This window comes from Trichoderma aggressivum (genome assembly GCF_033847375.1).
Source record: "Trichoderma aggressivum f. europaeum strain CBS 100526 chromosome Unknown scaffold_075, whole genome shotgun sequence".
NCBI lineage: Eukaryota > Fungi > Ascomycota > Sordariomycetes > Hypocreales > Hypocreaceae > Trichoderma > Trichoderma aggressivum.
The window spans coordinates 15738-27706 of record NW_026946441.1 but is presented as its reverse complement, the minus strand read 5'-3'; the positions used below and the strand labels follow the sequence as shown (position 1 = coordinate 27706).

The following is an 11969-nucleotide window of genomic DNA, read 5'->3' as shown; positions in this document are numbered from 1 at the left end:
CTATTTGCTGACCACCACCCCCCCCTTTATAATTAGCCCCTTGCATTGATGCTGTGTCCAATTCTACCCGACGCCCTCCACGAATATGCACCAAGCCCTTAGTATGCAGCCAGGCCGGAAGCACCATCTGCAACCGGGATGCTGCCCTTGCCGAATGATCCACCAATGGACTGCAGAGAGCCGTCAGCCCGGATCTTCCATGCAGCAATGGCGCCGCTGCCACGGAGCAAGTTGTAAAGGTAAGTGCCATCACTGCTAAGAGCGAGATCGACGGGCTCGCTTCCATCTCCAGGGAGGGCGGCGTCACCCTTGATCAGGGTGGCGGTACCGTTCTTGGCAACAGAGTAGCTGGAGATGGCGCTGGTGACGAAGCTGGCAGTGTAGGCGTACTTTTCGTCAGGGGTAACGACGACCCAGCAGCCGTCTGTCTGTTGGTTCTTCTCGGACTTGGTGAGGGGCTCTAGGACGGGGGCCTGGCCGCCGTGCAGCTTGTACGTGGACAGACCTGCGTTGCCGAGAGCAGGCAGGCCGGATTCGACAACGTAGAGGTTGCTGGATCGGCCAAAGACGGCGCCAAAGGGACGGAGACCGCTGGATGAGATGGAGGTGAAGGGTGCCGGGCTTGCGTGTCCCGTTGATCCCACAGTGAAGATGTCGATGGTGCTGCCGACTTTGTTGGTGACAATGAGGGAGTGGCCGTCAGGGGAAAATGCGACGGTGCCTGGGACACCAATCGGGTTGCTGGTGGCAATGGTGGAGTTTGTAATGGGCGAAAGAAGACCAGTGACCTTGTTCACCTTGAACCCAAAGATGCCCGTTGAGGCGACGGAGCCGTCAAGCACGTAGGCAAATCCACTGCTGCTCAGGGAAATGGAAAGGGGCTGATCACCGGCATAGATGGACTGGATCCTCTTGAGGTTGGATCCGTTCACCTCGAAGACGGTGACATGGTCGTTGGCCGGGTTGACGGCGTAGAGGAACCTGTGGTCAGCGCTGAGCTGAAGGCCCCCCTGAGTGTCAAAGTCGACCCCCTGGCCGTTGCCACCGGTGGGATAGATTCCGGTCTTGACCAGAGTGCCGTCAGCGCTGCGGGAGAAGGCAACGACTTGGTTGTTGACGGCGTTTGTCAGGGCGAAGACGGCGCCTTTGCTGCCTTGGTTGTAGCTGGGAGCGGCCAAGGCAGCAGAGAGGCCAGTAAGGCTGATGGAGGCGAGAGTAGAGAACTTCATGTTGATTATGAGGATTGTATGTCAAAAGGGGAATTATAAAACGATTGTAGAATTGATAGAGATTGTGGTTGTTGAATGAAAAGATTGTTTGCGAGGAGAGGAAGTGAATCTTGTGATGATGGAGCAGATGAGAGCAACTTCGAGGAATCACTACCATCATTATATACCGTGAGTCCCTCTACAACAGCATAGTTGATCCAAATTAAATTCCGCCATATTGGTGCCCCAATATCTCACCAACACGTCAACCTTGATGACAGTGGAGTTTGAAGTCTAGGGTCTGAAGGGAACAAGGCTGAGCGGCTGAGCCCAACACGGAGCATCGTCAACTCGCAAATAGACCAGTTTCCACAAAATGATTCCACGACCCAAGTCGGAAACTATCCTCTGCTTGATAATTTAGGCCAATCCCCCTTTCAGAAATTACCCCTTTGGGGCGGTCCAGCAAGTTTTCCTCGTGTAAAACGTTGACATCATAATCGGCTGGCCTTGCGTTTCTATTTCCGCACCAATTCGGACCAACCAGGGCAAGCTGTGGCTAGTACTGCAATTCGAGCAAATTAAGGTTGTTTAACAAAGCGCTGTCAGCACTCAATGGCGGGAAAATTCGCACAGCTTTCAGCCACGGGAGAAGCCTGTCAAATTTGCCCGGGGAATTCACCAAGAGCGCTGCCCAAGCCACTCAGCACGCCAACCCCCGAGATCTGCACCCGATGCGGTGATTCCAAATTCTATGTGTCAAGCTTATATCAGCACAACGTCGCTCTTTAACCACGGCCCGCGACTGTCTCTATTTAGTTGTTTTTGTTTTAGCCAGGGGTAATAGTTTCGAGGGTTGCGAAAGTCTCATATTCTGGAGTCTTCGTTCGAATCGGTCGAAAATGTCTTGGGAGGTGGGATTTCTGTTCGGACGAATGTGAAATCATTTGGCGATGCGGCGACTTTTGAACTCGCTGACAAAAAACAATGTTGAACATATATATCAATCAGAATAGCCTTAAAAATCTCTGTTCATCTAATTAATTCGATTTGTATTCGAAAAGCTTCACATATTCTAGGACATAGCAAACAAAGAGATTTGCTGTTCACCCAATAGCCCTGCGCGCAAAATCATAGAACTCAGTTTACAGCTGCCCAATTTTTCCCTCTCCAGCTCAGGCTTCAGCAGCATCTCCGCGGAAACATGGCCCCTCAGGCATGCATAACTCCACCAATCCTGGGAAATGCTCAGAACTAATTATATCTCTCTACTAGTTTACCGTCTATACTTCTGCAGCCTCGCAGTGGGCCCAGGTGGCGCATCTGGCATTGGCCCAGAAAGGCGTCTCTGAAGACAAATACGACATCAAGGAGATTGCACTCAGTAAGACCTAAGAACCAAAGATTGTCCACCTAGGTACATGTGGTAATAACGTTTGCAATCATCCAGTGACGGGAGGCAATTTCGATCCCGAGTATATCAAAGTCAACCCCAACGGCACCGTGCCCAGCATCACTTCACCATCGCTCGACAAGCCGCTGATCCAAAGTTTGGACGTGCTTCGATACATTGACGCGTTTGAAGGAGAGAGCACTTTGGTGCCTTCAGATCCCGCTGTCAAGGCCAAGGCGCAACCCATCCTCGATCTTGTCCACTCGGATGATGCATCAACAAACACGATTCTCCTCCTTGCGAGAGACGACGAGGAAATGAAGGGCAAACAGACCAGCTTCTGGAAAGACTTTGTGGGCGATCGACAGGCGAGACTTGAAAATGAGCAGGCTGCTGACCCAAACCACCCCTTCTACGGACCCAAAGTGCAGGAGAACGGCGGTCTCAACAAGTTCTACACCACAGAGATTGGAGAGGAGCATAAGAAGTTCTTCAAGAACTCGGACGATGCCTTCAAAGCGTTTGCTCAAGTGCTAGACAAGCTCGACTCGCTGCTGGTTCTGCCGTATGCAGCTGGGGATGTTGTCACCGAAGCCGACTTCCATGCTACTGTTTGGCTGGCACATGCTCTGTTTGGAGCAGGCACTGATGCAACTCAAATCCAAGATTTCAGTGTTCTGGAGAAATTGATTCAGAAATCAGTCCCAAGCTTCACGATTGGTGACAAGACAAGACAGTGGTGGGCGTCCATCGCCGCCACTGCTGCATTCAAAAAGGTGTATCCCACATTGCATTAATCGTGGGTTTGAAAAAGGAAGTGCATGGTAGAGTGGCCATTGCAAATGCTAGCAGTACTAGAAGACATGTTTGCCTGATGCATAATCTTCCACTCTATGTGGGCATCAAACCCGATCGCTTCCATAGATAACCTCTGTATATCTCCCAAAATACTAAGTCATATGATCCATCCTTGTTCTTGACAAAAGATAATCCATCACCACCATCTGAAATCGTCCCTGTTGTGGGGGGTATCGTACGGGTCTTCTTCTTCAGCTTCCTTGGGAGGAATATCGGTCGAGCGTTCTGCTGCAGAGGGAGAAGAATCTTGCGAGATCCAAAGGTTCTCGAGGCTGGATGCAACATCGTCCAGAGTGGCCGAGCCTTTGCTCGATCCATCGTCGTCGGTGGCGTTCACGTCCTTTCCAGAAGATGTTAGAGGTACTAGCCACCTAAATTCAAGAAAGGGGGGGGGGGTGGTTGAAGTGTATCAGGAGGGTTGCGAGATTATGATTTAGGAGGGAGACAAACCGTGGTGGCTCCCGAAGAAGAGGCCTCGTTGCGAGAGGCTGGCTCTGGCTCGCTGTCATGGCCATCTGAGCTCTCTCCAATCTCGCCGATGATGTCGATCTTGATCTCGCCATCGGTCTGGTTCCAGACAATCTGGCCAAGCGGCGAGGGAGGGTGCAGTCGTCTGCCGGGGACAAGGAGCTCGATGTGAGCGGCTCGAAGCTTTCTGGTTTGCTTGAGGTTATTCGCAAGTCTGACGATAGCAGCAGCGGATTGTCGAGTCAAGCCAAAATATTCGAGCTCGACTTCCACCTCCTCGAGGCTCTTGATTCTTCTCTTCTCCGACATGGTAAACCAACAGAAATCTCAGCTAGATGGCGGATTAAAAAGAACGAAAATGACGATACGTCGCGAAGAAGAAAGGGAAGTCGATGAGTTGTGTGGGTGGGAAGTTGTTTGTTGTAGTGAAGGTGTAGCAGTGGAAGATTTCGAGCCACAGGGCAGCTGCCAGGAGACTTGGAAATTTCCCAACACGTCGGGATACACGCGTCAAGTTCACTTTCTACGCAACCAGTATTTACGGCACCATGTTTTCAGTGTTTATTTGCTTAGTTATTACAATTCAGTGAATGCATAGATTAGGCCTTCTATGGCAAAATTAAGTCCTCTTCCCGAAGCTGTATCCATCCAACTCCGTAAAGCAACAAAACCCCTGAATCACTGTCCATTGACCTCCCAAGGCCACATTTGCCATCCTCTAGCTAGAAACATTTCCACTCAATTTTGCACAGTTGCGGCCTTGAGAAAGTTTTTTGCCGCGGCGATCTGGGGCAGGTTGAACTTCTTCTTCTGCTGTCCCTGGGGAACCACTGGCTTCTGTCGTTTGACAGGACTCTGGGTTCGAGGAGACGCAACGTGCTTCTTACGTTCTGGAGTCTTGGCTGAGGCATTGGCCCAGATGCTGGCCTGCAGGCCAACTTTTCGACCGAGACCACCGTTATCCTTCTTCTTCGTGCTCTCTTGAGACAAGTTACTGGTCAAACTACCATTGCTGCCGTGGGTGGCGTTGCTCGAGGCCTCTGAAACATTATCGTCGGCAACTTCCTCGCGAGGGCTGGTAGTGTGAGGCTCGTCGCAGATATCGACATCCTTGTGTTTGCCGATGTCGACAGCCGAAGTATGCTTGATGATGATGGGGCTATCGTAGCTCTTCTCCCGAGTAGTCAACATCGTGTGATAGGGACACTCTCCTTCGCCATTCCACAGACTCTTGATAACCTCGTTGAAAAGTTGCAAATCTTCGGGAGACTTGACAGCCGTTCTGGTGAGGAGAGGAGACTCGATGAGTTCCTCGTTCGATCGCCTATCGCCGACCTCTTCTTCGCGGACAGTGCAGGCCACACATCGGATTGATTTTAAGGCGGTGATGGGGACGCCTTGGGTAGAAGGAATGCTCTCAAGGGTACCACAAGTTCCGACGAAGCAGATACAAGAACCGGTGGCCTTGTCACATACTTGGCGGCGTTCAACTACCAGATGGAGCTGTCCGCAAGTGAACGACATTGAAGGCGCTTTCTCAGGCGCACAAATGGCGATGGTGGTGAACTCCTTGCACATGTTGAAGTCTGACACCAGGATGGAGTGGTTTCGTGCGATCGTTGATGATAACAAGGTTGATGATAGCTGAGATGGTTCTGGATAGTGAAGAGATGAAAGATGCAGATGTTCTATCCAATGTTGATGGAAAACTGAAGATGGATAGAGAGCTGTGAAATAAAAGAGGAAGAGGGAGAAGAGAAGAGGGAGAAGAATCGAGAGAGGTCCTTGCAAGGGGCATAGAGGAAAGCTCCAGCGTGCTGCTAGCAGGCAAACGAGTGCTGGAGCCTCTGTGCGCAGCGGCCCAGTGGCTGGCACACACTGCTGAATTTTCGAAGCTCTCTATAGAGATCAGACGAAGAATCTCCGCTGAGCTTTCCATCCTGAAGAGCAGCTGTGGATCGTTTCCCTTGGCAACTGAATTGTATTGGTCGTATTCGGGGACGAATCTTGATATCCCCATTGAAGCCGTTTGTCTGGGTGGAACTGGGGGGAGTGACTGGATTGGATATGGAAGCATCGTGAGAAATTACATCACCACTGCTTCAGAAAAGGCAGCGGGGGATGAATGACCAATACGTTTGACTGCATCAGTATTCAACTGTCTAGTCATAACTAACATGCCGTGAACAAGCTTATAGTACGTGAATAAAGAGAGGCTTGTAGTATGCGAAAGAAGGACGTGATGTTGGTTTCGTAGTTACCGACTGAAGTGCAAGAATAATTCCACAGCAGCATGTCCTATGCATACAGCCCATCCAAACAATTGGAGGCGAGGTTCCAGCAGAAGAGACACATCCCCTAGAAAAAATGATAAAATCATGAAATCGTATGCCGTGAGCTCAAAGCCGTGACCATGCAGAATTTCCAGAGCTGTCCGTGATATCACATCACCAGACATTGATCCAACCTGTCCTACCACAGCCACACAGCCACGGCAAAGTCCAATTTAGGCATACATACAGTCTATGCTATGGACAATTCAAGCCATCGAATCAAAGACTCGTATAGGCTTTCTAGAAGAAATTTCACAAAGCTGTACCTGTACCGACAGCCACCAAACCGCCCCGTCGGGCCAGCTCAAGAACCTTCTTCGCAGTGGCTGCCGGCCAATTATCACGCCAAACAACATCGAAGCAACAAAGTTCCGACTAGATGCCCAACAACTGTCATCTCAACCATAATGCTCTTGAAAAAAGACTCAACGAAGCATAATATAAATTGTCCATAGTGATGTATTTATTGTCCATAGCGAGGCTGTCTGTCGCGTTGTGGAGCTCTCCGATTGGGGGAGATGGGCTGATCAGCCACAACGGCCAGATTGGGATATCGCGATGGGAAATGATAAGGATTGGACAAGGGTACTTCCCCAGGTTTCTTCGAGGCTTGGACAGAATTAAGCTTAAAATGCGGCGCGAACCCATGGCCCTTGATACGTAAAATCACGGCACAGCATGGATCAATATGGAGAGAGACAGCAGTCAAGTGTAGGTGCTTGTTATTAAGCCCTCATTGTCGCATTGGTAAATAAATCTAAGCCGCGTACACAGCTGTCAATGTGTCTAATAGTCGACTCCCCCGGTCATCATGATATATGTTGTTGAAAAAAAAAACCCATACGCCAAACCATTTGTTCCCTCAAAGTCATATTAACTGCAGCTCCCTAGTATCCGTAATGTTACATCCCCACATGTAGAATCTTCCTCGCTACACATCCCCTCGCTCTCCACAACCACAACCATCCACAGTTCCTAAGCCAGAGAAGACTTAGACCTTGCCGAAAATTGAAGTCATCAGGATCTTGGTGACACGGTAAGGGTCAGCGTTGGAGGCGGGTCGGCGATCCTCAAAGTAACCGCAGCCACGGGCGGCAGTCTCGCGGGGAACGCGGATGGATGTGCCACGGTTGGCAACACCCCAGCTGAACTTCTCGATGGAGCCGGTCTCGTACTCGCCGGTGAGACGGAGGTCGTTGTCCTCGCCGTACTCCTTGATACACTCGGCGTGGTGGGGCTCGAGGGCCTTGAGGGCCTCCTCGATGTACTTCATGCCGCCCTCGTCACGCATCTGCTTGGTGGAGAAGTTGGAGTGCAGACCGCTGCCGTTCCAAGCACCCTTGATGGGCTTGGGGTGCAGGGAGATCTTGACGCCAAAGTCCTCGGCGATGCGGGCAAGGAAGAAACGGGCGATCCAGAGCTCGTCACCCATGTTGATGCCGACGCAAGGGCCGACCTGGAACTCCCACTGACTTGAGAGAACCTCGGCGTTGGTACCGGAGATGTTGACGCCGGCATCTAAAACCTGCATTAGCACCCGTTCCAAGAGCAACGTCATGATGCGATCCTAGACTTACACAGACAGGCCTTGTAGTGGGCCTCGACGACGTCACGGAGGACGACCTTGCCGCTGCCTACACCGCAGTAGTAGGGACCCTGACTGTACCAAGAGGTTAGCTTCAACTATTTTCCAACGTCATGTGAAACAGGGTTGACGTACGGAGCAGGGAAACCGCCAACGGGCCATCCAAAAGGCCTGTCGTCGTGGTCGAGGAAAGTGTACTCCTGCTCGAGACCGAACCAGGGCTCGAGAGAGGCGTTGGCCTCCATGACCTTGGCGCACTCATGGCGGTAGTTGTACTTGTTGGGAGTGCCGTCGGCATTCCAGCACTCGGCGAGGACAATGATGTTGGGAGAGCCGCGGAAAGGATCGGGGTAGACGGCGGCAGGGCGCAGGTAGACATCGGAATCGTGACCGGGGGCCTGGCCAGTTGAAGAGCCGTCGAAGTTCCAGACGGGAAGATCCTCGGGGGTGTATTCTTTGCCCTCAAGCTGAGGGAGCGTCTATCGCGAAAGAGTCAGCAAGCTTGATTTGATTTCTGGATACGTCACACCAGGCGCAAGTCATCGCGTCACCCCTTTTGATGATCAACTGCCAGACCCGACGCTTGCCGAGGCAGGGCGAATCAAGTCATGCCCAGACCAGACAGACCCTGAAGCGGGTCGCCCGTATTGCGGGTTTGTTTGGCTTGGTTCGGGGGGGCTGAGTCAAGATGCCAGAAATAGCAGCGATAGCCAGGCCCAATAGCGATGAGGGACCGCTACCAGACGAACTATTGCTGCTAGGACGAGCATCGAGCAAAAGACAAGCCAAGAGAATAGCCACACAGCAGCCAAGCCGTGGCGTCATGATTGCTTCCACTCGCCCAGGCCGAGTCGCCCCCCCTGTCCGACTTGTCGCCCACTAGGGTGGCGGGGCAACGGGACAAGTCGGGGGTTTTGCATGCATTCATTTTGCCAGAGATGCAAATGCACAATGCAGCTGACGGTGACAGGGGTCGAGATAAGGAAGAATGTTGGAGCAAACTCACCCTGGATTTTGATCGAGTCTCGCCGATAGAGTCGATCCAGACATACTCGGCCATGATCTTGCCCTTCTGGTCGAGCTTGAGGTACTTGTTGAGAGTCTCGGTTCGAGACGAAAGAACTTCTCGGTTGGCCATGATGACGGTTGTGTGTGTGTGTGTGTTGTTTGTTTGTGGGAAAAGAAAAGACGATGTAGTGGGGAAGAAGATTGAATGCGAGCGGAGTGCAGTTCAACCAGCTGTATATATACGAACGAGGATACCGGTATATGGGTATTTCAAACAGACCAAGAACTGGACTAAAAATGAAGCAATCAAATGGAATGCAATGCAGTATCGACAATCGCAGCCTTGGACGGACCCGGGCGGCGAGGGTTTATATGTGTTTGGAAGCATCAGCGCCAAAGAAAAAGGACGGAACCGGGTACCTTCACGTTCAGCCCCAGAGTCGGGATTTCCCCCCGTATTGTCGCACACAAGTATGGAGTACACCATCATGGAGTACTTTCAGTGCTAGGGGATGGGTATCGCCACAGGAGGGCCCCAGTTGCTGCTATCTTGGTGCCACCTAGTGCGACCGGCATGGGGCCCAGGCAAGCCAAGATTGCACGGTACCGGTACGAGGATGACGAGGGATTGGCACCAAGATCTGCTGGTACAGGTACGGGGTCTGTGATGAGCTCATGGAGGAGAGTAGCGATACATGTGGTGGCTGTACTATGTTCATGGCCGTGGGAATCTAAGCGTCCAAGGTTGTGGTAACAGTACAGTAAGGAATCAGAAAGAGAGTTGAGCCACCACCACCACCACCACCACCACCACCACCACCATTACTTACCACCACAGAACGCGTTTTACTTTTTTATTTCTTACTTTTTCCTTGTATGTTGATTATTCTTCCTCTATTTGCTTACCTATGTCTCATACTTGCTCCGTCATCTATCCGGGACACCACTGACTGACTCCATCCCTTGGAAACTCACACAAACACACACCTAGGTACACACACACAGCGCCTTTCTTCTCCCGGTCAGCCACAGTTGTTGAGAACTGAGCATATGCCCGGACCCTCTCCCCAATGGATACCTGGCCTCCGGTACTCGGTACCTCTCTCCCAGTCTCTCCCTCCGTCGACACTGTACTCCATCCGCAAGTACCTGATAAGGGGGCTCTGGCAGAGGCAATTGGTGGCTGCTCGACCGCTAGTCGCGGCCGGTTCTGGATGCTGAGTGGCTGCACGCCCCGAGGCTTTGCTCATTGATTTGTGTCATTGCATTTGATTGCCATGGACCCTAAAAATTTACATAAACGCCTCACCAAGTTTTTTCGACGCCGCGGTGCTGGAGCCAGTCGCCCTGCTCCGATTACCATCCGATGACTCGCGATATGACTGTTTGAGTTGTTTTTCCTTTTTCCCTTTTCCCACGATCTGGCTGTTTTGCGGAGATGCAACGGGCGTGATCAATTCCAGGCAGGTTGCATGCGCTTTGATTTCCTACGGCCTCGTTCCTACAGGTAGCATCAGTCTGACAGCCCCTCCGAATGCATGTGCGTGCTGGCTTTAGTAGGGATTACGGAGGACATACATACATGCCCATGCCATGCCATGCCTTGGCCAACCCAGATCTGACATCCAGTAATCCAGGTTTAGTACAGTGGTGAGTGGCCAGATAGGATCACTACAGAACACGAAAAGGCGCCACCGCATGCGGATAAAGCGAAACATCAAAGTTGGCACTAAAAAGTGAATCCAGTTTCCTTCAATCCTTGACACCAATAGTGGCTGGTGAGGCTGTGCGTGTAATACAACAACTGTTTAAACAAGACAAGCTGAGACACCTTCCATGACTAACCATACTCCGTACAATCGGAACATACGAAATGGAGTCAAAATGGACGGACCAGAATTGCTATACATGGAACTTCATGCCAGCGACGGCGTATCCGCGCCTTAGCTCAGGTACTCCCTTCCACCGCATAACCACATCAAATATTACGGGCCATGGCATCAACCAGCTGCCGGCAGTGCTCCTTGGTTCCAGGCGGTGCGATGAGCCGAGAACGAGCTTCGGCCACGTATTTTTGGTTTCTTTTTACGTTATGATTTCGATGCTGGATCGAATCGGATTACGCCGAGTCTATGTCAGGGACGTGGCACGACGCATAAGCCCAGGAACCAGAACAAGACGAAGAAAGGAGAGAGAAGCAAGCAAGGCCGCCTGATTGTTTGTACGTACAAAGTACTCCCTCTTGGCCCGTACTCGTACGCCGCCATTCACGAGTAACGAGTAACATGGTATGGACGTATCGCATCGTATCGCATCGCCCTGGGACGGACGCGAGGGTATCGCGTCCATCGCATCCACCTCTACAGCCGCCTGTGGCCGCGTGCGAATCAGTGCCCGTTTGCATCCACAAGCGGCAGTCTGACATGTGAGCACAGTGCAGACAGTAGCCAGCTACCAGCTAATTACTCGTAATGCTTTCTTCGGTCGTTGATCCCGAGCTCTGCCCTTGAGCTGATTCAGAGACAAAAATAAAAACAAAACTAGGGAGACAGACACCGAAACGACGAAGCAGAACCGAGGACACAACAGTGACGCTTCCAGCTTGGCCTCTTGTCTCGGTTCAGCGCTCTTCGGCTGCAGTTTGAGCCGTTTGGGCGGCCAAATACCTGTATAAGCCTGGGCAGACGTTACATGCTTCACTGCAAACGATGCGACTCTGCTCACGGCAAAGGGAAATTAATACCTCTTGCAATGCAGCATTAGGCCTTGGCTAGTGGCAGAGAAAAACAGACATTGATCAAATGTCACCAAACGGAAGAGAAATAGGCAGGGTACAGTGCAGTAGTACACCATATGATGATGAAGCTGAACCAGCCTTGAGTGAGTCGTGAGGCCATTGCGTGGCACATGCAAAGAAAATCCTCCCATTCCCACCACTTTTACCCATCGATAAACGCGCTTGATAACCGCTTTTCATGTAACTCGTAGGTCAATTTCACTCCTTTACTCCGTCTGCCCGCCCTCCTGTCTACTGCTAAGAGTAGCAACATCACGACATCAGCTCCGTACTGTACCCGAGTCCATCCAACCTACGGAGTACAAGCGGCGTAGAATCT

At 51.5% G+C, this 11969-nt stretch overlaps 5 protein-coding genes across 5 annotated transcripts; 1 reads left to right on the top strand and 4 right to left on the bottom strand.

Annotated features, from left to right (window-relative positions):
* Window positions 1-98: 98 nt before the first annotated feature.
* Triagg1_10494 (uncharacterized protein) lies at window positions 99-1229 on the bottom strand (the record flags this gene model as incomplete). The annotated part of the gene is made up of 1 exon (XM_062894571.1): window positions 99-1229. One exon carries the CDS (start codon window positions 1227-1229, stop codon window positions 99-101), a length of 1131 nt encoding a protein of 376 aa, XP_062750526.1.
* Window positions 1230-2110: 881 nt separating this feature from the next.
* On the top strand, window positions 2111-3398 carry Triagg1_10493 (uncharacterized protein; the record flags this gene model as incomplete). The annotated part of the gene is made up of 3 exons (XM_062894570.1): window positions 2111-2122; window positions 2484-2592; window positions 2659-3398. 3 exons carry the CDS (start codon window positions 2111-2113, stop codon window positions 3396-3398), a joined length of 861 nt encoding a protein of 286 aa, XP_062750525.1.
* Window positions 3399-3595: 197 nt separating this feature from the next.
* Triagg1_10492 (uncharacterized protein) lies at window positions 3596-4236 on the bottom strand (the record flags this gene model as incomplete). The annotated part of the gene is made up of 2 exons (XM_062894569.1): window positions 3596-3799; window positions 3910-4236. 2 exons carry the CDS (start codon window positions 4234-4236, stop codon window positions 3596-3598), a joined length of 531 nt encoding a protein of 176 aa, XP_062750524.1.
* A 429-nt stretch (window positions 4237-4665) lies between these two features.
* Window positions 4666-5505, bottom strand: Triagg1_10491 (uncharacterized protein; the record flags this gene model as incomplete). Its single annotated transcript, XM_062894568.1, has 1 exon — window positions 4666-5505. The coding sequence occupies one exon, from the start codon at window positions 5503-5505 to the stop codon at window positions 4666-4668; it is 840 nt and encodes a 279-aa protein (XP_062750523.1).
* Window positions 5506-7251: 1746 nt separating this feature from the next.
* Triagg1_10490 (uncharacterized protein) lies at window positions 7252-8983 on the bottom strand (the record flags this gene model as incomplete). Its single annotated transcript, XM_062894567.1, has 4 exons — window positions 7252-7778; window positions 7838-7920; window positions 7981-8324; window positions 8852-8983. The coding sequence occupies 4 exons, from the start codon at window positions 8981-8983 to the stop codon at window positions 7252-7254; spliced, it is 1086 nt and encodes a 361-aa protein (XP_062750522.1).
* Between the last annotated feature and the right edge of the window lie 2986 nt (window positions 8984-11969).